Source organism: Callorhinus ursinus, unplaced genomic scaffold, assembly GCF_003265705.2.
Source record: "Callorhinus ursinus isolate GAN/ISIS: 27379988/994484 unplaced genomic scaffold, GSC_fseal_2.0 scaffold21, whole genome shotgun sequence".
Taxonomy (NCBI): Eukaryota; Metazoa; Chordata; class Mammalia; order Carnivora; family Otariidae; genus Callorhinus; species Callorhinus ursinus.
This window is the reverse complement of record NW_027397083.1, coordinates 22,156,834-22,183,347: the sequence shown is the minus strand read 5'-3', so window position 1 is coordinate 22,183,347 and position 26,514 is coordinate 22,156,834. Positions and strand designations below refer to the sequence as shown.

Below are 26,514 nucleotides of genomic sequence, written 5' to 3'. Positions count from 1 at the left end.
ACCATGGCCTGAGCCAAAGGCAGATGCTTAACCGACTGAGCCACTCAAGTGTCCCTGCAATCCTTTTTTGATAGAATTGTTGTGAGAGGAGGATTTTAATTGCAAGTTAGCATCTCAGGAGATTTTAATTTAAAAAATAGTTATAAAATCAGGATTGATGGGCAAATGATGACCCACTAGAGTAACAGAAGAACAGACATGGCAGAAACCTTCTGGATCATTCAGTCCAAATCTCTTGTTTGACAGAGGTGGTCAAGGAGAGACCAGCCTCCAGAGTGATGAAGTGGTTTACCAAAGCCACATAGCATCTTATTTCACCAGCTGAGCTGCCTGTCTTATCCTAATATTGAAAACAAACTTTTCTTCAAGAGCTTCATCTCAAAACTTCTCTTTACCTACTATGGTAAGAGTAGCTATGACAAAGGAATTTATCAAACCACAACCGTGAGACAGGAGAAGCTCTCCCACCTGAATCACCTTGGCCCTGTTTTCACTGAGGAAAATGAACTTCCATTCAATGGGTGCTAAAAACAAAAGGCTTCTTATACTTGGCTCTTTTTCTGCTCATTGCAAAAGAATCAGTTAGTGAAAGCAAAATATGATAGAGTACGCTCTATTGAATAATACTGCAGGATGCTACAAGTCAGAATGACACAAAACTGGAATCATATAGTGTGAACATCAGAACATTTTAGGAAAGGATTCCATAAATCAAGTTTCTTTACCAGAGAAAGTGGCTAAATATAATTTAGAACTTTAAGAAAAATTTTCATTTTAGGAGAGGAGAATGTTGGTCTCTCTTATACATTAAATTTAGATGTGGTGGGGACAGGTAACAAACAAAGTAAATAAATAATGGGGGGGACTTGAAGTTAGAATGAATATTAGAGGAATTAGTACTTAAAAGTCTCTTTAAAATACTAAAATTATTAATGATGCTCCTCAGTCAGGTCAGATTTTTCTTTTTGTTGGGTTAACATGCTCAGATTTAAAATGAACTTTTATCATTCCCCTTGTGCATATTTGGTCCTAGTCATATAGCAAATTTCCAAAATTATTTTTATATAATAATGTAAAAGTCATTGGAAGTAAAATATATGAATTTACAACTGCAGAGGGTTTTGTTTTTCTCTGCATGTGCCTGCATTATGTTTGATGTGTTGATAAAATGTCTTTGGGTTAGGTTCAGTGTGCTCTATAGAATTAGTAAGATTTTGCTACTATATAATTAGTGGGTTTTCTGATAAACAAGCATCTTTCTTTCAGAGACTAGCAGAGGGGTAAAATCCTATATATTAAAATAGCAACAAATTTCTGTATTATATTATGTAATTTAGCTTAAAGTGCACTTGTGTTTAGAATGAATGATAAATGTGTATATTAAATTCTAAAGAAAACATCTTTAATAGTGGAAAAAATGTGGGTTTTTTTTCTATTTTGGTCAAACATAAAAATAAACTAGAAAAATAAATACTATATTATGTATCATAATGTTTTATTATCATTTGTGTTTATTATTTTCTGTTTAATTTCATGAAATGAAAATTCAGTTATATGTTCCAAATAATTATTAAAATACCTTAAACATTGCTACAGCCTACCTCTTTACAATTTACTTATTACAAATAGTTTTCTTTGTTCCTTGACTTTTTGGATGCATACGGGAAGGATAACAAATACATAGGAAGGGCATTTATAAAAGTATATGACATATTAAACTGAGAAAAAGGATGTCATGTTATTTGCTTGAGTTTAGACTTTCACTTAGGGAAATGACTGATTTTGATTTTTTTTAAACTTTAACTTTGGAGAGAAAGTTTAAGTGTCCCCCCACTCCCCCCATCCCCGTGTGTGTGTGTGTGTGTGTGTGTGTGTGTGTGTGTGGTGACCATCATTGTTATAAAATTTAAAAAACCCAATTTGTAGACAATTGGCAAGAGAGAAATGAAAATCAATTATGTGCATTTAGATTTCACTTGTGCTTTTCCATTCTTGAAGTGGGAAAGATGTTTGTGCCTAGGTATCTTGACCAGTAAAAGGTGATGAATAATGTACAGGCAATTATCCAGCTTTTGAAGATTGTCATTTCTCCTGGCAGGTTGATAGGAAATGGCTATAGTTTTATTATTGATGCTATTTATCATTTGTTTACAAAGCACTTTCACATTCAGTTATCAAAACATCTTCAAAATGACCCTTCGGGGAGGCAGAACAAAGAGTAACTAGTTTTGCAGATCTCAGAGAATAAATGACCATTATCACCACTCTCTACTACCCCCATGCCTCCTCCCCTCTCCCAGATTTCACAGCTGGTTGGGTAGAGTTGGCCCTCCGATGAAGTTCTTTTGGCCCTTTTATCCAGATTTCTTTTCAATTTCCGTAGAATTCTCTGCTTTCCATTGATTTTAGCCAAGGAACTTAAAGCTCCATTAGAAGTCCTATTCACAATATGCCATGAAACCTTGAGTCTGCAAGATGGCCAAGGTGACAAAGATTTGGTAGAGTGTAAACTGCATTAGATCATGTTGGTGACATGTTGGTGAGACTAGTAGTAGTAGACAGAGTAATAATAACTCTCCTTATTATTATTATTGTAAACATTACTGAGTGCTTGCTGCGTGCTTAGCACTGTGGATTCAAGCATTACATATTTAATTCTCAAAATATCTTTTCCTTTAAGAGATGAGAAAATAGAATAAGAATCAAGGAAATTGAGTAATAGTCTAGAACTTTGCATCCCATGATTCAAATCCAGGCCTGATCACGTTTCACTATCAGAATCATTTACTTCTTCATAGAAAGTGCATATGAAAAGTCTACATTATAATATTATTTATTTCTATAAAAATGAGTGATGATCTGAAGGCCATTTTATTTCATTAATATTTTTAAAATTCATCTCCGCTTCCCGTATATTTGTATGTTGTCAGAGACAGGCCCTCAGAAACTGTAGTTCATCATCATTTCCTAAGTGCTGTCAGAATGTATCCTTTTATTTGATCCTTCTAGCACCTGGTAAGGTAAGACAGATGGAAACACTTTCTCTCTCTAGAGATAAAGAACCTAAAGCTCAAGATTGAAAATGTTTGCCTCAATCTCAATAACTGGCAAATTCAGTCCTGGAAGACTCCTCCTCCACCTCCTACTCTGCTATGTTCCTCACTGTGCCAAGTTTAAAAAGCTGGAGTATTTGCTATATAATCTGTTCAGTGATTTATAAATATCTGTGCACTAGTCGCTGAAATACGGAGATACTCTGTGATTTCAGAGGCTTTTGTTATCATGAGAAGAAGCAAAATGAACACCCCAGACATTGCCCATTTATTATTTTAGGCTAGAAAAAATACTTTGGTCCCTCTAAAACCAAAAGTGGCTTGTGATCTATATGATAACCAGCTGGTAAAGGAAAGATCCAGACTCTCCACATGCTAAACTTTATATCAATTGATTGTTATTTCAAATTATGCATAGTAATCTTACCATAATAGACTTGAGTGGAATAATTCCTCAGATACACTATTAGCTGCCTGCACATTGCTATACTGAATTTTTAAAAGTTTAAGCAGCGCTGGCCAAACAGATATTAAGATACATTGTACTTGTCTAGGAAACTATCCTATTCTGCTACTTTGATTCTTACTATTGTGGAAGGGGCCAAAAATTGACAAAGAACCTCATAGTGTGTAAATATTGCAGTTTTTTTAAGTAAACACAATTATTATTACAGTTACTCAGAATTAGGTTTTCGGAATCAATCTCCGGACTCAATATCTCTTTCTTTTGCTTGTTTTTCTTTGTACAGTAAATATGATTCCAATCAGTATATATACATAAGAACGGTATGTATATATATGTATCTATATATATATACATACAGTTCTTATGACTGTATTCTAAAGCTGAGACCAAAGTATCATGATATAAGATTTCCTGAAACAGTATCTTAATGTCATATATCTGGTGTCTGTACTAAACCCATTACTCAAAATGCAGCCAGTGGATAGCAGCATGGACATCCCCTAGGAGCTGGTTAGAAATGCAGTAGGCTCACCCTGGGTCTACTTGACCCTGGGTCAAGTTTAAAATAAGACACCAGGGGCGCCCGGGTGGCTCAGTCAGTTAAGCGTCCGACTCTTGATTTCAGCCCAGGTCATGATCTCGGGGTTGTGAGATAGAGCCCAGCGTCTCCTTGGGATTCTCTCCCTCCCTTTCCTGCTGCCCCTCCCCTCTTTTAAAAATAAATAAATAAATCTTTTAAAAAATAAAATAAGACAGCACCTTTCAAATCTCCAGCTAGGTCAATTTTTCTTTGAGTGAGGAAATGGAGGCAAGAAGTTAAATAACGTCTGTCAGTTCACACAGCCACTGTGGTGCCAAGCTGCCTTTGAACTTGGTTTTGCTTGACACCAAAACCCTTGCTGTTTCCATCACAGCTGGGGCTTGCAGCGCTGTTGAATAAGCGTGTTGTAGACATTTATTTCCTTTTAGTCTCCGCTTGTAGAGCCACATGGCTGTCGAGTTTTCAGAGAATTACAGCTGTGGGTATACCTACATACATACATCTGTGCACTCACAACTTAGATGAGCAGGTCACGCTCCTTTTATTGTTATGTTCTTTCCTACCGCCATCTTTATGTATGATGATTCTTTAACATTTTCCACAAGATTTTTATCATAAGGATAACCTAGTTGCACCAAAAGACTTTAAACTGCAAGATTTGGTTTGTTTTGGAACTTCTTTCTTTTGTGTGGGAACAAGAGAAATGCTTGTGTGTGGGTGTGAGTGTGGGTGTGTGTACGTCTTTTTGAAACTCCTTTTTCGGAACGGTATAGAATAGAGGCATGGCTCTGGAATGCAACCTAATCTAGTTCATGTGACTTTGTTCCAGTGTACAAAATTATTTTAGGAGAATAAAAAAATGGATGTCCCAAAACCCAATGGTTCTTGACAAGTCAGCTTTTCCAAACCTGCAGGAGTCAGACTGCTATACTGGCCCCTTCAGCCGTGCACGGATTCACCAGTAAGTTCACATTTCTTTTTCTTCCATGACTTGACTTGATACCTTTCATTATCTAGGAGTTATTAATAGAATAAAAATACCTTGGAACAGTTCCATTGTTTGCCAAATAAGTCAGAGAATGTATCATTTTATTAAAATGTTTTTTGCACTTAATTTATGAACAGTACTCAGCGAGCATTATTAATTCCTTATCAGCTGATTTAGAGACACTCAGGAAATGAATAATTAATTGTAAACTCACATGGGCTGGTAGTCTAGGTCCCAATTCTTTAAAAAATAATTGTTGGCGCATCGAAGTACAAAACTAAAAAGTACAATATCACATATTCTGCATGGAGCACTGGGTGTTATGAACAAACAATGAATCATGGAACAGTACACCAAAACAAATTATGTAATATATGGTGATTAACATAACAATAAAAAAATTTTTTAAAAAAGTACAATATCAGAATGGTGGAAGCTACTAAAATGGACATGGATACAGATACCATGAAACAAAGCAGAGTAAAGTCAACCTGTTAGGAAAGACACAAATAAAATGCACATTTTTACAAGAGAGGCAGAAGCTACAGCCAGAGGAAAGGATCTAGGAAGTCTTTTTGAAGGAGATAGTCCTCTCCAGCAGGTAAAAGTGTGGAGCGAGGTGGAGAGAAGTGTGTGTGGGGGGGTAGATATCAGAGTCAGAGCAAAATCCTGAGAAAAAAGAAATGTGAGATTTCAAGGTGTGAGAAATTGTACAATTTGACTATCAGATGCAAAAACCCAGGACTATAGGAAATCAGACTGAAGGAGAGGCTGAAATGCAAAAATAGAGAGCCTGGAAGGAAAATAAGGAATTTAATTTTGTATGTATGCTGACACATTAATAGTAGGAGTGCTCTAAGAATCAGAGCTGTGCTTGAAAAGTCAGGTGGGAAATTGGGCAACCAGTTAAGAGGACATTCCTCTCGTAATCTAGGCAATGAGACCCAGAACAATAGGGTAGCTCAAAGCCAGAGAGAGGCAGTTCAGTTAGAAAAGTTGACTGGTTTGGCAACTGTTTGAATATGGATGGTAAAAAGAAAACAAGAATCATAGAAGACCTAAAACTTCAGTACTAAGTGCCTGGAAAAAAATGGCCGATTATTACTCACAGAGATAAAGCAACTGGAAACAGGAACTGTCAGAAGTTGAGTAAGGTCCAGGACGCTTCCATTTTTTTAAGGCTCCCACCATATTACAAAATAAATGCTGAAATAGACCTCCTTTCCTGTCAGGATCACCCTTTTGCTCTTTACTCATTAGCGCTCATTACAGTTTCTCTTTGCAACTCTTACTACATGGGGATGGTACAGGGCATGAAGGGGAAGGGAGAACTGTTGATTATTATTGAGGTTTGGAAAGCAAGCCAAGTTAGCTTGGAAGGTGTGGTATGGGGAAATGACATCATTTTTAATGTGTTCTATTTGGAACTACATTGCTTAAGGTAGTACAAAATTTATGGGAGGCAATGGGCAATTTAATACTGCTGTCCCCGCTTCATGCTAAACACGAAATAGGAGGACATCTAGGCTTCCCTATAAACTGAAAGATTTTTAAATGAATGTTTGATAATGCCTGTATTATTTATAAATGTATTTTGTCTCTGCCAATTGATTTATTTTAAGAGGATCATTTGTCTTTTGACTTACTCTACTTCTCATGTGTTAGTTTTAATGGAAAAAACAGATGGATGACTACCTAGAAACTTGTAACTGTTGCTGGACTCTGTGCTCTGCTTTGAATATTAAAACAAATCCCCTTATTTTTACAGCTTCATAATAAACAACAAGGACACATTCTTCAGCAATGCTACTCGAAGCAGGATAGTCTATCACATGCTACAGCACACGAAATATGAAAATGGAATATCAAAAGTGGGTAAGAACACTAATTAAAAATATAAAGAAGGTAGAATTTGCTGTTACTAATTATATCCGGAAATACTTATTTTCACATCTGAAGCTTTGCCTTCATGCATTAAACATGAGGATATAAGGCATTGAACACAAATTCTAAGCATCATATTTTTCAGCCTTCCAATAAAAAAAACTAAATAAAACAACAGCAACAACAAAAACTTTTTCAAGGGCATTTAGCCATATGTATCAAAATGAGAACACTTTGGAATAGAAATTTTATCTCTTGGAATGTATCTCAAAGAAATAATCAGATTTTGGATAACAATATATGTAGAAGTTTGTTCATAGTGGCTTTGTTTATAAACAAAGATTAGAATAGAATGAAACTGGAGATACGCCAGCCGTCCATCTCTAGGAACTAACAATAAGTTAGGCTATGCTCCATAAATGCATCCATTTAAAATTATTTGTTATTTGTTCACTCTTAACTCAAATTTATTGAACATCTGTTGTATGCTATATATCACAAAAAAGTATATGACGCAGACCCCTTACTTGTTGAAATGGAAAATTAGTGATTAGTTCTCCATTTATTGACTTTGAAAGGTAGCCACAATGCATAATCAAGTGAAAAAAAAGACCAGATTAAAAACTATAAGTCTAATGTAATTCCATTTCCTAAACACACATTTGTAAAAAGAAAAAAATCTGGAAGAATATATATGAAACTTTCTAGAAGTTACCTCCAGAAGGTGAAATAACAGCTAATTTTAACTTTATAGATTTCTGTGTTGTTTAAATGTATTGCAGTATGCCACTATATGTATATTGCAAAAGAAAACTGAGAAAATTTCACCTAGAAAAATTAAATAAAATTGCAAAGTTTACATAGTGCAGAGCAGAAAACAGGTAATAAATGAGCTGGTCTTTTAATTATTAGGGTGAAAAATACAAGACAGTGAAGAAATCAAATGTTAGTTATGTCCTAAAATCCTTACAAATATAAAGTTGATAGCCATTGGAAACTTGTACTAATTTCTACTGAATTGTATTAAAAAATAGTGCCATAGAAGTAAAATGAACTATGTTTCAAGTCAGCCATTTATTAAAAAGGAAAGTTCAGACTTTGGTTCTCCTCTGATTAATAATTCATTTGTTACTGAGTAGTCAAAATAGTTAATTTGGACACTAAATCCTTACAAAAAATTTGACACTTAGTTTTCTAAATAAGAAATAAAAATAGAGAAGTCCAGAATATAAAATAAATTAATGTGTCTAAGTGATAGTGTTATGTGCTTACATAGTCTTTAAAAATAAAAATATGACATTTCAAATGATTATAAAGATATCATGCCCTTTGTAGAATATACAATAAACACAAAAGGTATAAAAATAAAATTTAAAAATCCCCAAACTCAATTGTCACTCTCACAAAGTAATACTGAATGTATATATAGTAAATTTGTATGATTCTAATAATGATGTGTTGAACATGATGTATATATACATGATTTTTAGAATCATGCAGTATTTACAATTTTGTCCTTTTTAAAAAGTATTTCTGAGCATTTTCTCAAGCCCTTTGGTATGTCTGTAAACATTGTAAATAGCTGTACAAAATTCTATTATAGGCATTCATCAAATTGCAGTTATTTACCAAGTACCTAGTATAATTAATTGCACCATAATAATTAAATGATTCCCTGATTTGGGGTATACAATTATTTCTTATTCTTTACGAATATAAATAATACCGTAACAAAAATTATTCTCCAAAAGTTTCCCAATATCTAATCATACCACGACAATATGAGAATGTCCATTTCACTACGCTCTGGCTGAGATGGAGGAGATTTTAAGAAGTGTCACATATTGCTATTTATGTCTCCTTGGCTCAGTATTACTTAAAGACTTCTCAAAACCAATATCCTTTAGAGACATTTTGTTGGTGGAGAATTCCTCTGTTTTCTTGACAAAATGTTGTTTTGAGGCAGAAAAAAATATTTGCTTCAGGTTCATGTGATCCCAGATAAATAGGTATTTAAAAGCCTCGTATTTCATGATATGACAAAGTGCCATGTGTTGGCACCTTACAAATCTCCATTGCTTCATGTTGTAAGGACACAAATAGACTCTTTAGTATCAGTGTCTTTCACAGCCCCCTGCCTTCAGAGGTGTGGCTATGGGTGTCTTTTGGGTTATTTTAAGTTTTTAAATTAATTTGTTCTCCCAAATTTATATATTTTGCTACAGAAGGAAGTCTTCATTTGAACGGACTCAAAAACTGTTCTTTTTTTTCCCTCTTTCCAGGTATCTGTAAACTTATAAACAATGGCTCATACATAGCAGCTTTTCCCCCTCATGAGGTAATTTTGAAATAAAACTTCCATTGGGGGGGAAAAAAGTTTCTCGTGCTCATTGCTGATCCTTCTTTTATTTTATTTATTTATTTTTTAAGTCTGGCCACCCACTCCTAGGAGGATTCAATCAGTGAGTGGCCCTGGGCCTTCCTCAGACCCCATTATGATCTCTGGCTGCATACTGGCCCCAGTGCTCTAGAACCTTTGTGCAATTTTTCCCTTGTCAGGAGTCCCAGCCCCGGAGGGAACTTAGGGACATGGTTCAACCACTCTGACCACCATCCTCTACTCCAATGCAGAGTTGCATGCTTGACCCAGCTTGGGATCCACACCATTCCCAAACAGGGCAAGTTCTGGTTTGTGCCTACTACTTTGTGATACCTGAAAATCTAAGACAAACCCACAACACAAACCTTCACCCCATTATTTACTTGATTCTCTGCCAGGTTATTACCTACTAATTTTAAGTTAGAAACACCTGCTCCAACCTATAGTGAGTTCTGCCTGCTGAGTTATGAATAACATTTGAATCAGTTTTGAACATCCTCTCCCAACACACACACACACACACACACACACTATATTCTTTTTAAGACCACTTTGCATTTTAAAATAAGTATGGGGTCTTTAGAGGTTTGAGGTCAGCAACCTCAGAACCCATCACTTCTATTTATAAAGGCTGAGGACTCACAAGGTGTAACCCCTTCACAGTCTAGTAGAAATCATAAAGGATAAAATGCATCGAGCACTTCCTATTTGGCACTGAGCTAAGTGTTTTATATGGATTATCTCATTTAATCCTTAGGACAACCCTTTGAGATAGACAATAATAATAACTCCATTTTATAGCTAGGTCATTGAGGCACAGAAAAATTAAGTATCAAAGGCACAGGTTTGAGCCCACGAAGCCAGACCCCAAAGCATCTATTCATTATGGTATGAATATCTTACTTACAGTAGGAATAGAAATAATAATAATGGGTAATATGTTAGGTTATTTCAGGTGACAGGCCCCCTTTTCCCATTAATCTGAAAATAATCCTGGAGTGGTAGATATTATTATTTTCTCATTATAGAGATACAGAAATAAGGCTCAGAGAAATTAAACATGATGTCAGATTTGACATAGTCGGTAAGTGGTACAGTGTTCAGAGTAGCAAACCTAAGGCCCTGGGAGAGCTTCTATAGCAAAGGAAGTTTTGGTTTGTTCTTTGTGCGAGTAATTTCATCTACATAACTAGTCTGTGTTCTAGCAGTTCATTTGACACTTTCTTGTGTGAAATTTGGAACCTATTTGGAGTAGTTTGTAAATAATAATCCTGTTTATTCTTCTCTGTTGGTTGGAGTAGGGGACTGATCATGAGGATATAAAGGGGTGATCACTGAGTGCACATGGTCCTCCGAACAGGGATGGAAACATGGGCGAGCAGGCGTCAACACTGCAGTTTTCTCTTACAGCCAACAGGTGTCACTGTCAACCAGAACAGTATGGTTGAGGTTCTTGAGCAGAATTAAAACAATGATCTACTAGGGATCTACCAGGAAGAGCCTATGTCTGCCCACTGAGGCTGGGAAGGAAACTCAGGTGTTTTAGAAAGATTATCATTAACTACTGAAAGAAAGCTGAGACTTTGGTTCACCTTCCCTTACTTGCCCAATCTCAGGGCAGTCTATCCTAACAGATCAGTCCAACTGCACAAGCAAACAAACATTTTCCAAGTGGAGGTACCCATGCTTGAAATCTTGATCTTCACTTTCATCTCCTTAGCTTCTAATCTTTAGGCTTTAAAAGCCTTGGGCTCTCTTAAGGAAGAAAACTTGGACTGCACTGTAGGAGAGGAAATCTTTTATCTTCTTCCCTTCAGGGTTCTTTGGCTAACCTAATAAATTGACATAAAGCAGGTTATTAATAGGAGAAAAGCAAATTTAATTATACATGTACAGATCCCCACGAAGACATGAGAGGCTCTCCAGCAGTCAGGAATTGAGGTTTATATGCTATCCTGAGTTAAAAAGAAGAGGGCAGTGGTCTAGGAGGGAGGTAATTCACAGGACAATGGAAGAGAAAATGTTGGGTGAACCAATGCTTGCCACATCCTGCAGCTAAGTATTTCTTATGTAAAAATGTTATCCTTGGTAATTGCTCTCCTCCCTCTCATAGGCTTCCTATCTAAATTATTTTGAGCAGGAGGGTTGCCTGGGTGGCTCAGTCAGTTAATCGACTGCCTTCGGCTTGGGTCATGATCCTGGGGTCCTGGGATCGAGCCTCATGTCGGGCTCTCTGCTCAGCGGGAAGCCAGCTTCTCCCTCTCCCCCTGCCCCTTCTCCAGCTTGTGCTCTCTCTCTCTCACTCACTTTCTGTCTCTCAAATAAATAAAAAATCTTTAAAAAAAATAAATTATTTTGAGCAGGTAAGGGGGTAGGTAAAAAACTTCTTGAGTCTATTGGCCATTAATTTTTTTCAACTTAGAACTAATCTACATGCCAAAGTAGCACATTCTTGCCCTAAACCCCATCAGCACTTTAACTGTACTTCTATCTTTACCTAATTAATTTATCCATTTCATTGGAAAGTGAGAGAGAGTGAAATCCACCTGTATCTCTCATTTCAACCTTGAGGCATCTGCAGACTGTGATTCAAGCTGCCCTCTTTCTTCATAAGAACTCACACCCCTGGTTGTCTGGGATCACTCAGATGATAGTTTTCCACCTTTTTTTAGAATGAGAATTTTTTTTATTTTTATTTCTTTATTATGTTCAATTAGTCAACATATATTACATCATTAGTTTTTGGGGTTTTTTTTAAAGATTTTATTTATTTATTTGAGTGAGAGAGAATGAGAAATAGAGAGCACGAGAGGGAAGAGGGTCAGAGGGAGAAGCAGACTCCCCGCCGAGCAGGTAGCCCGATGTGGGACTCGATCCCGGGACTCCAGGATCATGACCTGAGCCGAAGGCAGTCCCTTAACCAACTGAGCCACCCAGGGACCCATGGGGTTTTTTTTTATTATATGTTCAATTAGCCGACATATAATACGTCATTAGTTTTTGATGTAGTGTTCAACAGTTCATTAGTTGTGTATAACACTAAGTGCCCATCACCACCACACTTGCCCTCCTTAATACCCATCACCCTGTTTCCACTTTTCAGTGGCCACAATATATCGAACACCATAAATTAACTAACACCGATTTTGTACTTTATACGTGCCCAGCACTTTACAATGCAAGTGAGACCTCACAAAACCTCTCTATGGTGGAAATCATTAATATTTATTCTTATTCTCATCATCTACATGAGGAAACTCCACTTGTTTTAAATTTTCATTAAGCTGTTTGTAAAAGTAGAATCACACATTGGAATGAGATGGAGTTTGTCAAATCTTGTCCTAAGTTTTGGCTTAGAAAATAGTCACCATATCTGTTTCCCTCCTTTTTGATTGTAAAAGCAAAGCAGTTCCTCTGTCAGGCATATATACTCTATGTGTCTAATATTACAACCCATATGACAGTTTTTGAGGGGAGATATAAAGAATTTGACAATGTTTCCGTTTTTGGATTATCTTATCTAAAGTAAGGTATGAGGATTCTAGAACTGAAAAACTTGACTAGCTCTTGTGACTTAGCCCTCTTATGCTTTTTGATTGAACATTTACTTTCTTCTCTCACTTCTGTAAATAAAATAAATATTTTCTGGGACTGAGTCACTGTTTAAAGTAGAATAATACTCTTAATTTCTGAAGTAAAGATTACAACTATTTCTCTCAGTGATGGTGAATGTAGTATTTATTAAAAAACCTTAGGTTACAAACAATGAGACCCAAATTCTAGTTTACTTGAAGTGAAAGGGACCTCATTGTTTTAAAAAATGACTTTAAGGAAGGACTTTTAAGTAATTATCAGAATATTTTCAATGAAAGAGAGATATATAAAGAGATTTACTACATCATTCCAGTGATGGGCTTAAGTTTACAATTTCTGAAGTTTTCAGTAAGTTGTTAAATTGTTCTGTAAGGAAAAAATAGTAAAAGCAATTCCTATTAAGTTCAAATTTACTAAGAGAATGTATATCAATTTATCTTATGTTATGTGTTTCAGGGAGCCTACAAAAGTAGCCAGCCCATCAAAACGCATGGACCTCAGAATAACAGACATCTATTATATGAGCGCTGGGCACGCTGGGGAATGTGGTATAAGCATCAGCCCCTGGATTTAATCAGGTAATGTGGATGGATTGATAATGGAAGATATATTATGCTGTTCTGTTGTCATTTTCCAGATTTGGAATTATTTTACTCACCCACCAAATCATCTATCTCATTCAGGAGGCAGTCAGAGAAAAAGAAGCCACTATAGGTCTTTCCAATGAAAAAGAACTTAATTTAGGGATTTGGTTATATAGGGGATGGGAAAGCTAAGACATCAGAGAGGAATAGTGAGGTAACCAGAGATTAACAACAGAAGAAGATCGCTAACAACCTTGAGGTTGCAAGGAAAATGGGATGAAGTATATTTCAGAGCCCACTACCTGGGCCATTGGGCAGGAGCTACACCATCCACAACTAGGACTGTCCACAGAGAAGTGAAAGTGTTGGCAGTGGAGCCATGAAGAAGGAATGACTACTTCTCCCTGAGACCTTGCCCGAGAGAGAAGGAAAGCTCTTGGCTTTCCCCCCCTCCTCACACCTTTGAGTCTTCCAGGAGCAATTTACAATAGAACCTGTGTAATCTACTTCCCTGTGAAAACAAACCAAAATGGGGAAAGGCAGAAAATGGGTCTGAGAGCAGAGAGAAAAATGACCAACATAGCATCTACGCATGTCTTTCAACCAAGAATTTGTAAGTATTCCATTCCAGGAAGCACATTTATAGTGAGTAACTGCTCTCAATTTCAGTTAGTCTCCAGATACTGTTTTATTCATTATTTATTTAATTTTGATGGAGGATAATTTGTTCTTTTAAAAATATCAGGCGGGGTGCCTGGGTGGCTCAGTCATTAAGCATCTGCCTTCGGCTCAGGTCATGATCCCAGGGTCCTGGGATCGAGTCCTGCTCAGTGGGAGGCCTGCTTCTCCCTCTCCCACTCTCCCTGCTTGTGTTCCCGTTCTCGCTGTGTCTCTCTCTGTCAAATAATTCTCTTATCTATTAGACACATTGCTATTGCTGCTTCAGGTAATTTCAGCAAGTAACCTTTATTTTTAATAACTAAGGTTATTTGGCTACTGTTACCAATTATTTGGCTATTGACACAGAAGGGAAATTTTGCTTATGAAAGTCATATATTTTGTGTTCAAGTAGCTAAGAAGAGAGGGGGGAGATGAAGGGCTTACCCAAGATGAAGGCCATAAAAGAGTAGAGATGGCACTTCAGCATCTTCCTGCTCTCTAGGAACCTGCTTGTTACCCAGATATAAAACAGATAAAAAGAGAGTGGCTATGGGTGAAGGATAGTGAAGAGTGACACCGATAGCAACCGAGCAATTCTTCCCTGCCTCGGCATGGTTTTTGAGATTCCTCTAGAGATGCTAGAATATTATGAATACCAATGCTCTAGGTCAAGGGGGTTTCCATCAGCTTTCTTGGCCTGGAACTAGCTTCTCCCTCTCCCGAATCGGATCTAAAATCTGCTGTAACTTAGGTGATAAAACGACTGTCAAATAATATTGTTGTTCCTCTTAACCTTCAACAGTATATAATTGAAAATTTCAGTATAATGCTGCCTGTTTAAGGGGGGTTGTCTGTGCAGTCCTCTGTAGTCATTATTATAAAGACATTCCATTATGTTAGTAATATATGCAAAAACCCACTCTACTTCACAGAAGAACACTTGCTTAAAGGAACAGATGGCTTTATTGCAATACCTGTTGATATGATAAGCTTTTGTCTCAACTAGAACAATATCGTTGTATGAGAAGTGAATGATCTACTGATCTATGTCTCCTAAGAGAAATCAATGAAAAAAAACAAAAACTTAGATAAATGGAGGATGACTCCATTTCTATACCTGGTAGAATATGCAAAATTTTAATCTGCACAATACAGAGAGTGACGTAGAAAAAGAATGATTTTCAGAGAGAAAAAAAATACCAAGAGAATTGTCTTGTCAAGGAAAAAATACCGAGAGAATTTCCTTCCCAGCAAGAATCACTGCCCAGTGCAATATTCCTAAATGAGCTGTACAACACCGATTTTTAGAGCTATCCCTGGAACGAAACTGTGTTAAGTAACCATTTTTAGAAGATGGAGACCAAACAGTCATAGAGAATTCAAGAAATTATTATTTCTTACCAGAGCTTTATAAACTGTGTGGCAGTTGATATTGTCAGTAGACTTGGTGAAGAAAGAGCAAAAGATAGTCATTAGAACTGTCTTATTCATCTGCCATTTCCATATAAACTATGTTCATCGGCTCAAGGGAAATAAAATATATTCATTTCCTTAGTTTCATTCAGTACTCCCTGTGGTGGGTGCTAGTAAAGAAGACACAGGTCCACTTTGAGGCACTTGAAGTCTTATGGAGGGGAGAGGAATGGAAGAGTGACAGGTTAATTGCCATAAAGTGTTATAAATTTAAGACACTGAAATGTGGGTGAGGGCAATATGTGAACAAGATCAGGAGCGTCTAAGCCAGGGTTGCGGTGGAAGTCAGGAAAGGCTTCCTGTAAGAAGTGATATAAAGTGAAGGATGTGTACAAGCCAGACAAGGGAGGAAGATGAAATGTAATATTCCAAAGTAAGGGAACAGCATTGACCAAGGAAAGAATCGTGTGCTCCAGGAACTGCAGAGTTAACTTTGTTGAGGAAGGTGTGACATGATTGTGTCTAGCATAAGGGAGTCTGGCCAAGGGTGCAGATGGAGACTGAAATCAAGTCTACTCTCAACATCTACCTACAGGGAAGACTTTTTTCTAATTTACACAAAAGCAATATGATTTAGCACAGCTCTGTGTGTGGAAAACAAAAAGACATTTTACTAGGAGGATGGAGAAAGGCAATAATTGGCTTTTAAAAGTTTTATGAACCTTGTTAAGAAGTTTGACACAGAAAGAATACATTTTATAAAATTACCCCTGGAATGACAGTGTTTAAAGATAAATAGCATCACCATTATTGGATTCATTAACAAGTGGGAATATTAAGATATCCCAGATGTAACTTACTGAGGAACTGAGCTGGTATGTCCATCTGAAATTTTGACTAGGTGTGACATCAACATTTGCCATGTTGCTTGTGTTGCTTTAAACTAAGGGTTTGCTTTCTCATGCAGACTCTACTTCGGTGAGAAGATTGGGCTATACTTTGCTTGGCTGGGATGGTATACTGGAATGCTGATTCCTGCAGCACTGGTTGGCTTGTGTGTGTTTTTCTATGGGATATTTACAATGAATGGAAGTCAAGTAAGGTGAGCTATTAAGAGCCTTATTAAAATGTGTTGGCCTTTATTCTGATTGGCAGAAGCTTTATGATAATGCTGACTGTGAAAAACAACTCATGGTTCTACAATTTATTTGCTGGGATTTCTGAGGGGAAGAGAAAAGCACTATTTTTTAAAAGGCCATTTCCATATTTTTATATGCAAATTCTCTTGGATAAGTTCTAAGACTGTTTCTCTGTATGCAAAATTTCTCTTTCTAGTATATCCCACTTAATAATTCAACAAGGCAATGGTAGTTTTATATAATTTACATTTCCATAGTATTTGGTAGTCCAGAATGCCCTCTCACTAAGGTAGTTCAAATAATCTAAATTACTATAATTCTTTAAACACTTACAATATACAAAGAGCTTCCCAATAATGTTCTCTTTTTTTTTTCATTTGATAGGAACTTCACTACCATCTTTTTTGCAGATGAGGGAAACTTACATGTTTAGAGATGTCTGAACAAAAATATTTGTAGCACATAAATCCTGCTCTGAGCAATCTTCTCTCCTGAGAACATAAAATCACTTTCTATTTTCTTCTTATTCTCTATAAGAACAAATATTTGTAAGTTTTTTAGTATCAACTTAAAGTATCAAGACGGTAGTGAAATAAGGTTTGACAAAAATCAAGCATTTATGAGAATGGAGATTCTACTGTTAAAGTTGAAATCACTCAAGATGTGCGTGGAGGAACAATACATTATTATTCAGCAGAGACAAGACTCACCCAGACATTAAAGAATCCTCACAATGAATGTTTTATTTAATATATACAAAGATATCATCAAGTTCAGGCTTGTATGATATAATTCAAAATATGAAAAGCACTTCCCTCCTTTAAAGCTCAGCACTTTGTTCTCCTTTGGTCCATCTTTTAACCATGACCTTACTACTGGGTAGTAATCATGACAGTTAATGGTATCATAAAAATAATTTCCTTGAATTCTCTCTCTCTTTCTCTCTCTCTCTACACACACATATATATATATCTTTATTATACATATGTGTATGGATAACGATTTGCCAAAAAACAAAATATTTCCATTGTCCTAGAGTTAAATCCAGTTCCATAACCAACGTCCTTGATTTGATATCTTAGTGTCCCCTTGCTCTCCATGAATGCTAAATGATAATTAGTTTGAAAACAAAGAAACACCTACTGTTCAAACACATTTCATCTAGTCGGAGGTTTATTTCAGAATTTTGCAAACTCACTACCACTCTGGAAGGCAGCATCTTCCTGAACAGAGTTGTGCCCAGTGGAAACATCTATCCCTATTTGGGCATTTCTCTGTATGCTGTTAAATCAGTAACCTCTGAAGCTAAGAAAACAGGTTATGATTTGAAGTTATAGTATCTTGGAAAGAAAAACACTTTTTTCTACTTTTTTATTCTCTCTTTCTATGAGTTTGGCTTTCTTAAAGATTTACTTTAAGGTGATGCCATAAAATAATTTTTCTTCCTCTGGCTTATCTTACTTAGTATAATACCTTCAAGGTCCATCCAAGTCACAAATGGCAGGATTTCCTTCTTTCTCATGGCTGAATATATTACACACACACACACACACACACACACACACACACACACACATGCACACACACCACATCTTTATCCATTCATCAGTGGGCACTTAAGTTGTTTACATATCTTGGCTATTGTAAGTAATGCTACAATGAACATAGGAATGCAGATGCCTCTTCAAGATCCTGTTTTCATTTTCTTTGGATATACACTTAGAACTGGGGTTGCAGGATCGTATGGTAGTTCTATTTTTAATATTTTGAGGAATCTCCATATTGTTTTCCATAGTGGCTGCACCAATTTAGATTCCTATCAGCAGTGCTTTGATTATAGGCATCCTAACAGGTGTGAGCTGGTATCTCACTGTGGCTTTGATTTGCATTACCCTGATGATTAATGATGTTGATCACCTTTTCATGTACCTGTTGACTTGTAGATCTTCTTTGAAAAAATGTCTATTCAGTTTCTCTGCCCATTTTTTAAATCAGATTGCTTGTTTTTCTGCTATTGAATTGTATGTGTTCTTTATATATTTTGGATATTAACCCCTTATCAGATATATGTTTTGTAAATATTTTCTCCCATTCTGTAGGTTGTCTTTTTGTTTTGTTGGTGGTTTTCTTTGCTAATGCAGAAGTTTTTAGTTTGATGAGTCCATCCCACTTGTTAATTTTTGCTTTGGTTGCCTTTGCTTTTGGTGTCAAATACTAAAAATCACTGGGAAGGCCAGTTTCAAAGAGTTTACCCCCTATGTTTTCTTCTAGGAGTTTCATGGTTTCAGGTCTTAAATCTAAGTCTAATCCATTCTGAGTTAATTTTTACATATGGTATAAGATAGGGGTTTAGTTTTGTTCTTCTGCATGTGGATATCCAATTTTCCCAATACCATTTATTGAAGAGACTATCCTTTTTCCATGGTATATTTTGCCCACTTTGTCAAAAAACCACATATACATGGGTTTGTTTCTACGTTCTGTATTCTGTTCCATTGATCTATGGGCCTATTTTTATGCCAATACCATACTGTTTTGATTACTATTGCTTTATAATATTATTTGAAACCAGGTGTCATGCCTCCCATTTTGTTCTTCTTTCTCAAGATTGCTTTGGCTATTTAGGGTTTGTTGTGTTCCATAAAAATTTTAGGATTGCTTTTTCTATTTCTCTGAAAATACCATTGAAATTTTGATAGAGATTGCATTGAATCTGTAGATATCTTTTGGTAGTCTAGACATATCAAGGGTATTAATTCTTCCAATCCATGAGCACAAAATATCTTCCCATTTATTTGTGTCTTTTTCAATTTTTTTCATCAATGTCTTAATTTTCAATGTATAGATCTTTTACCTCATCAGTTGAATTTAGCCCTAATTATTTTATTTTTAGGGCAATTGTAAATGGAACTGTTTTCTTTTTCTCTTTTTGGTAGTTCATTGTTAGTGTATAGAAATGTAACTGATATTTGTATATTGATTTTGTATTCTGCAGCTTTATTGAATTCATTTATTAGTTCTAACAGTGTTTTTGATAGTCTTCAGGGTTTTAGAAAACCACTCTTTTATTTTTTTTAATTTTTATTTATTTATTTATTTTATTTAAATTCAATTAGCTAACATATAGTACATCAGTTTCAGATGTAGAGTTCAGTAATTCATCAGTCAAATATCACAGCACTCATCATATCATGTGCCCTACTTAATGCCCCTCACCCAATTACCCCATTCCCCCACAGACCTCCCCTCCAGCAACCTTCAGTTTCTTTCCCATAGTGAAGAGTCTCTCATGGTTTGTCTCTCTCTCTCCCTCTCTGATTTTGTCCATAGGGGAAGGGAGGGAAAACAGAATGGGAAGAAACCTGGGAAAACCACTGTTTTAAAATGAATTGATAGAGACATAAAATGATTTTTAGATGGGTAGCTACTGTTGAAGTTGGTTCTATGGAGAACATATTCACAAAGTTTTACTATACGGTATAGACGCCTTCCTCTACACCTACAAAGCTGAAAATGAACAAAAGGCAATGAAAGGAATAGATTTGCCACCCCTATTGATTTATGTACCGAAAAAGTAAATTAGACTCTTTGCATATAAGTACCTTTAGTACAAGGAGTGTTTTAAAAGGCATTAGCAAACCTTTTTCTTCAGTGCTTTATGGTATTATATTACTGCTACTCTGTCACACTATAATTAACATCTTGTCAGACTTTCTATTCTAAACCAAGATAAGCATCACTGAATATCTTGACTTTCAAAATTTCAAAAAGTTTCTATTCAAGGTGTCAGACATAGTTAAGTCATGGTTAAGTTGGAGGTGTTATCATGGCAGGTCATGGGAGGACACAGGGCTTTCATTTAGTGTTGCTTTGTTTTAGTACTATTTTATTAAGCTCTTTTATATTACAAGGTAACAATATGTTAAAAATCTGAAGATTAGGTTGTGTTTATTATGTTTCTGTCAACTATGTTCATGAAAACTAAGGTCATATTTATTAATTGCCCTGTAGTTAATTGTAAAATTATCTAGCAATCAAGTTGTAGATTATTACTGTATGTATATGTACATATGTATATTTACATGTGTTCATTGGTCTTACCTAACCAAATGTGGTCAGATGTTTGCCTGGCAGAGTACATATCATAGGAATATGAAAATGAACAAGAAGGCAGATAAAATGGTTTTCCAGGTCCAGGGCAAAGAGCAGAAGCCCCAACTTTCTGGTCCATCCTTTACTCTTTGCCATTAGAACTCACTGAGAAATTTAAGTGATCCTTAGCATCAGACCAGGTTTTCAAAAGCTGTTGAGTCATAAAGGACCTCTTTAACTCTCTCCTGACAACATCCTTAGCAATAAAGTCTATCTAGTGCCTATGATGTTCCAGGCACAGTATCAATATCCCTTATGTAATATCCCAGTTAGTTATTATCTCCATCAGAGAGGTAAGTGACTTGGTCAGAGGAATGTATGTAGTAAGTCATCAGCTAAGTTTTAAACCTTTATTGGATTTTTTAAAATTGTGGAAAGAACACTTGACATTAGCTTTACCCTCTTCACAAATTTTTAAGTGCACACTACAGTAATGTTAACTCTAGGTACAATGTCACACAATAGACCTCTAGAGTTTATTCATATTGTATAACTGGAACTTTATCCCTGTTGAACAGCAACTCCCGATTTCCTGCTCCCCTACCCTCTGGCAACCATGATTCTGTTCTGTTTCTATGAGTTTGACTGTTTTAAATACTTAATATATGCAAAATCATGCATCATTTGTCCTGTGCCTGGCTTATTTCACTTAGCATAGTGTCCTCCAGGTTCATTTATGTTGTTGCATATGTTAGGGTTTCCTTCTTTTTTAAGGATGAATAATATTCTATTGTATGTTTATATGACATTTTCTTTATTCATTTTTTGGTGGACACCAGGGTTATTTTCATATCTTGGCTATTGTGAATAATGTTGCAATGAACACGGGAGTGCAGATATCTCTTCTAGATCCTAGTTTCAGTCCTTTTAGATACATACCCAGAAGTGGGATTGCTGGATTTTAATAGTAGTTCTATTTTTAATTTTTTGAGGGACCTCCATATTGTTTTCCATAGTGGCTGCACCATTTTATAGTCACACCAACAGTGTGCAAATGTCCCCAAATCTCTACATCTTTGCCATCACGTTGTTTGTTTTGTTTTGTTTTGCTTCATAATAGCGATCCTAACCGATATAGAGTATTATCGTGTGATTTGATTTACTTTTCCCCAATGATTATATCTGATTCTAAAATCGTGTTTTACTCATGCTTTCATACTGCCTTCCCTTAAACCCACTTTCACATTTTCACATTTCCTCAAAATAGACATCACCAAGCATCTTCTTCTGTGCTTTGTCATGTTAACAGGATCACAGGAAACATGAAGACCTGGGAGCAGGTCCAGACAGCCACCCCCAAAAAGGACAAATCGCTCCCTCTCCCATTATCTTATGTTGGTGGTAATTATTATTTCCTTCGATTCAGCCCTTGATGTGTATATCTAACAATAGGTATAAAATGAAAGAAAGCCACAATTCAAGTGATGGTTTCTATTATCAGGCTGTGCAAACAAAATGAAGAAACATTCATGCTGGACACTCTCCCTCCCTCTAGTGGTTAACTTAAGTCAAAGAAATTTGTGATAGTATTCACTTCCTTAATTTAGGCTAAAAAATATGTTGTCAAAAGTTGTTTAATTTTTATGTTACATATCAAGTTGAACTTTGAACAACTTATAGAAAATGAATTTAATAATTCTGGAATTAAAAAATAGGACTCAGTCTGATGGATTGGGATTCTAGACATGGTGCTTTGATAGATTTGTGCTTTTGTTTGACCATGTAGGAGGTGGGAAAAATGATGTGGTATAAACTGACTCTAGTACTTTTTAGTATGAGATTTCAGTTCAGGACACATCATGTCATTCTTGAAATAGAGTGAATTATGAAATTTTAATCAAAACTTCCTTCAAGGTCTGTGTTAATTCTTATTCCTAAAAAGTAATGATATAACTAAGAGGAGGTATAATTTTCTTCTTCTTTTGGTCTTTTAATATGAATGTTTTACTTGCTTTTCTTCTACTTCATATAGATGTCCTGATTACTAGCAAGATGATGTATGTGAGAGTAGGAAAATTATAGTATTTATTAGACCTTTAAGACTATCATTACCATTAATAAACTAGTTTTATAGAAAAGTTCCTTTTATTTTTTTTATTTGCCGGAGTTTTTTTTATTCAAGTACAATTAACATACAGTGTAATATTAGTGTCAAATATAAAATATAATGATTCACCAGTTCTATACATTACTCAGAGCTTTTCATGATAAGCGTACTCTTAATTCTCTTCACTGGAAAGTTGCTTTTAATATGAAATAAAGCTTTCTCTTTTAGATATGTTACAGTTAATGGGGAACTGGACCTAGAATCACAAAAACCTAAACTTGGTTCCTGGAAGTCCCTCTTGTTAGCAAGATGACGTTGAGCAAATTACTTAAAATTAAACATCAGTTTCCTCTTAGTTGTGGAGATAATTACCATTGCAGGAGATTGCAGTGAGGACCAGACTTAATGGATATGAACCCACCTTTGCCCACCTTAAAGTGCTGTATTACTATATAATGTTATTACTTACTATGTATTCCTACTTTGGAGTGAGATTTGAAATACATATACATTGTTTTTTTGCTTCATTTGAGTATATCTATTTTTAAAAGCAGTAAATTATGTTGTAAACACTGCCAATAAACCTGTATTATTATTTATTAAATAGCTGCATTTCCAGATATATTTTCAAAAGCCTTTAAAACTACTTTCAACATTTCCAAAGCAGATTTAATTAAAGGCAATTTATTTAGAGGCTACTAAGTGGGAAAGGGACACTTATGACAGACAAAAGCACAAGACATTTTAAAAAATAGATTGCTGTGAACTCTCAGGCTGGGAAGCTTTTGAGAAATTGTTATTGGTATCTGACTCGTGTCACAAAGTCATCTATAATGGGTGCTAAAGACATTTAAAGGTAGTTGGTATGAAACTGAAGAGACAAATATTAGAAAATTTAATTCTAATAGAGAATATAATACATATATACATATAATACATATTCAGTAAATAAAAACTGTCATGTCTGTGTGTCAAGACACTGCAAAAAAATCAACTCCCTCAAATTTTCAATGAACATGATGCACCCATTGACTGTAGTGGGAGTTATGAAGTTGTGTGAGTTATGGATGCTGTTCATTTTGGTGATTCGAAGGCAGTGAGATCCAGGAGAAAGATCAATAGACTTGAGAAATCAGAATATTCAGCTTTGATTTCAGCTCAGCCACTTCCAAGCCGTGAGCTTGGTTAAAACTCTCTCGGGTATTCCTCACAAGATTATCCTGAGTGCCATGAAATCCTGTGTCCCTGTCTTTGCCACAAAGCCCCACAAGTGTCTCATAAGTATAAAGTGTGGCCTATTATCATTCCAGTATCCTGGCAGAGACTTCTAAAAACAAAGAAGCAAACACAAATCTCTATTACACAAATATCCTAAAAATTTGTGTTGGAGCCACACAAATTCTTCCTTACCTGGTCACCACTCCCACTGTGTCCATTTCTTCTTTTCCTCTCTGCCTTGCCGCTTCCCACAGGATTAGCCAGAGGGATTAAGCACCTTCTTAAAGGTGGAGATTCATGCTTTCTTTTTCTTCTTTGGTTTCTCAAGCCAAGAAATTTGCAAGGCCACCGAAGTCTTCATGTGCCCTCTCTGTGACAAGAACTGTTCACTGCAGAGACTCAACGAAAGCTGTATCTACGCCAAGGTACGTGTGGACCCTCCTTCTTGAACTCTACTTTTTCACAGAAGCAGATAGTAAAAAGTCCGCCAAACAAAGTTAAATATTCCCAAGAGTTGCAACAATTAATATCATTGATAAACGAATAGACCATCACTCTGAAGCAATTACAAAATGAGTGCATTTTTATTTGAATATTTTGGTCTTCCATTGTTTTTATAACTGATTACTGTCCTAAGAGACATAAACTTCCACGTGGAATGACACCTAGATTCTTTTGAGAAGATGATGGTTTCTATTACTAATGATTAAGTTTCTGTTTTCCACAAACACTCATTACAATACTTTTAATTTTACAGAGAAAAGGAAACAACATACTAAAATTCTCAAGTTGCTGCCTATTAGAATCACCTGAAGGGTTTTTTAAAACTTCTGAAGCCCAAGCCACACCCCTGAGCAACTAATTAAATCAGTAGCTTTGGGTTTGGAACCTAGACATCAGTCTGTTTTAAAACTTCCCAAGTGATTCCAATGTGCATACACGTTTGAGAAACTGAATTTTATGATTACTATTTATCTTTAAAACAGTTTTATTGAAGCATAATTAACATAATATGCACACATTTATTTATTTTTTAGTTATTTTTTATTATGTTACGTTAATCACCATACATTACATCATTAGTTTTTGATGTAGTGTTCTATGATTCATTGTTTGTGTATAACACCCAGTGCTCCATGCAGAACGTGCCCTCTTTAATACCCATCACCAGGCTAAACCATCCCCCCAACCCCCTCCCCTCTAGAACCCTCAATTTGTTTCTCAGAGTCCATAGTGTCTCATAGTTTGTCTCCCCCTCCGATTTCCCCCCCTTCATTCTTCCCCTCCTGCTATCTTCTTTTGTTTTTAACATGTAATGTATTATTTGTTTCAGAGGTACAGGTCTGTGATTCAACAGTCTTGCACAATTCACAGCGCTCACCATAGCACATACCCTCCCCAATGTCTATCACCCAGCCACCCCATCCCTCCCACCCCCCACCACTCCAGCAACCCTCAGTTTGTTTCCTGAGATTAAGAATTCCTCATATCAGTGAGATCACATGATACATGTCTTTCTCTGATTGACTTATTTCACTCAGCATAACACCCTCCAGTTCCATCCATGTCATTGCAAATGGCAAGATTTCATTCCTTTTGATGGCTGCATAATATTCCATTGTGTATATATACCACATCTTCTTTATCCATTCATCTGTTGATGGGCATCTTGGCTCTTTCCACAGTTTGGCTATTGTGGACATTGCTGCTATAAACATCAGGGTGCACGTACCCCTTCGGGTCCCTACATTTGTATCTTTGGGGTAAATACCCAGTAGTGTAATTGCTGGGTCATAGGGTAGCTCTATTTTCAACTGTTTGAGGAACCTCCATACTGTTTTCCAGAGGGGTTGCACCAGCTTGCATTCCCACCAACAGTGTAGGAGGGTTCCCCTTTCTCCACATCCCCGCCAACATCTGTCGTTTCCTGACTTGTTAATTCTAGCCATTCTGACTGGTGTAAGGTGGTATTTCATTGAGGTTTTGATTTGGATTTCCCTGATTCTGAGTGATATTGAGCACTTTTTCATGTGTCTGTTGGCCATTTGGATGTCTTCTTTGGAATGCACACATTTAAAATGTACTAACTGATACATTTTGACATTATATATGCACCTTTGAAACATCACTACAATCAGGATAATGAACGGGGAAGCCTCACGGCCTCTTGTAACCCTAACCACCCCTCCGCAATTCCAAGCCTGTGCCGAGGCAATCAACTACTTTCTTTCTTTATAGATAAGTTTGTATTTTCTAGACTCTTATGTAAATGGAATCATACAGTGTGTGGTGTGGGTTTTTTTCCTGGCTTCTTTCACTCAGCATAATCATTTTGAGATTCATCCATGTTGAAACACTTATCAGTAGATCATTTCTCTTTATTGCTGAATACTAT

At 36.1% G+C, this 26,514-nt stretch overlaps 1 protein-coding gene across 3 annotated transcripts in view; it reads left to right on the top strand.

The window, feature by feature from the left end:
* The window catches only part of ANO3 (anoctamin 3), a 440,613-nt gene that overhangs the window by 331,040 nt on the left and 83,059 nt on the right, over positions 1-26,514 (top strand). For all 3 annotated transcript variants that reach the window (XM_025879336.2, XM_073904837.1, XM_073904838.1), the window contains 6 exons: positions 4,890-5,021; positions 6,817-6,923; positions 9,215-9,270; positions 13,363-13,484; positions 16,531-16,665; positions 24,448-24,544. In XM_025879336.2, the coding sequence (XP_025735121.1) occupies positions 4,890-5,021; positions 6,817-6,923; positions 9,215-9,270; positions 13,363-13,484; positions 16,531-16,665; positions 24,448-24,544 (649 nt within the window). The remainder of the gene's footprint in view (positions 1-4,889; positions 5,022-6,816; positions 6,924-9,214; positions 9,271-13,362; positions 13,485-16,530; positions 16,666-24,447; positions 24,545-26,514) is intronic.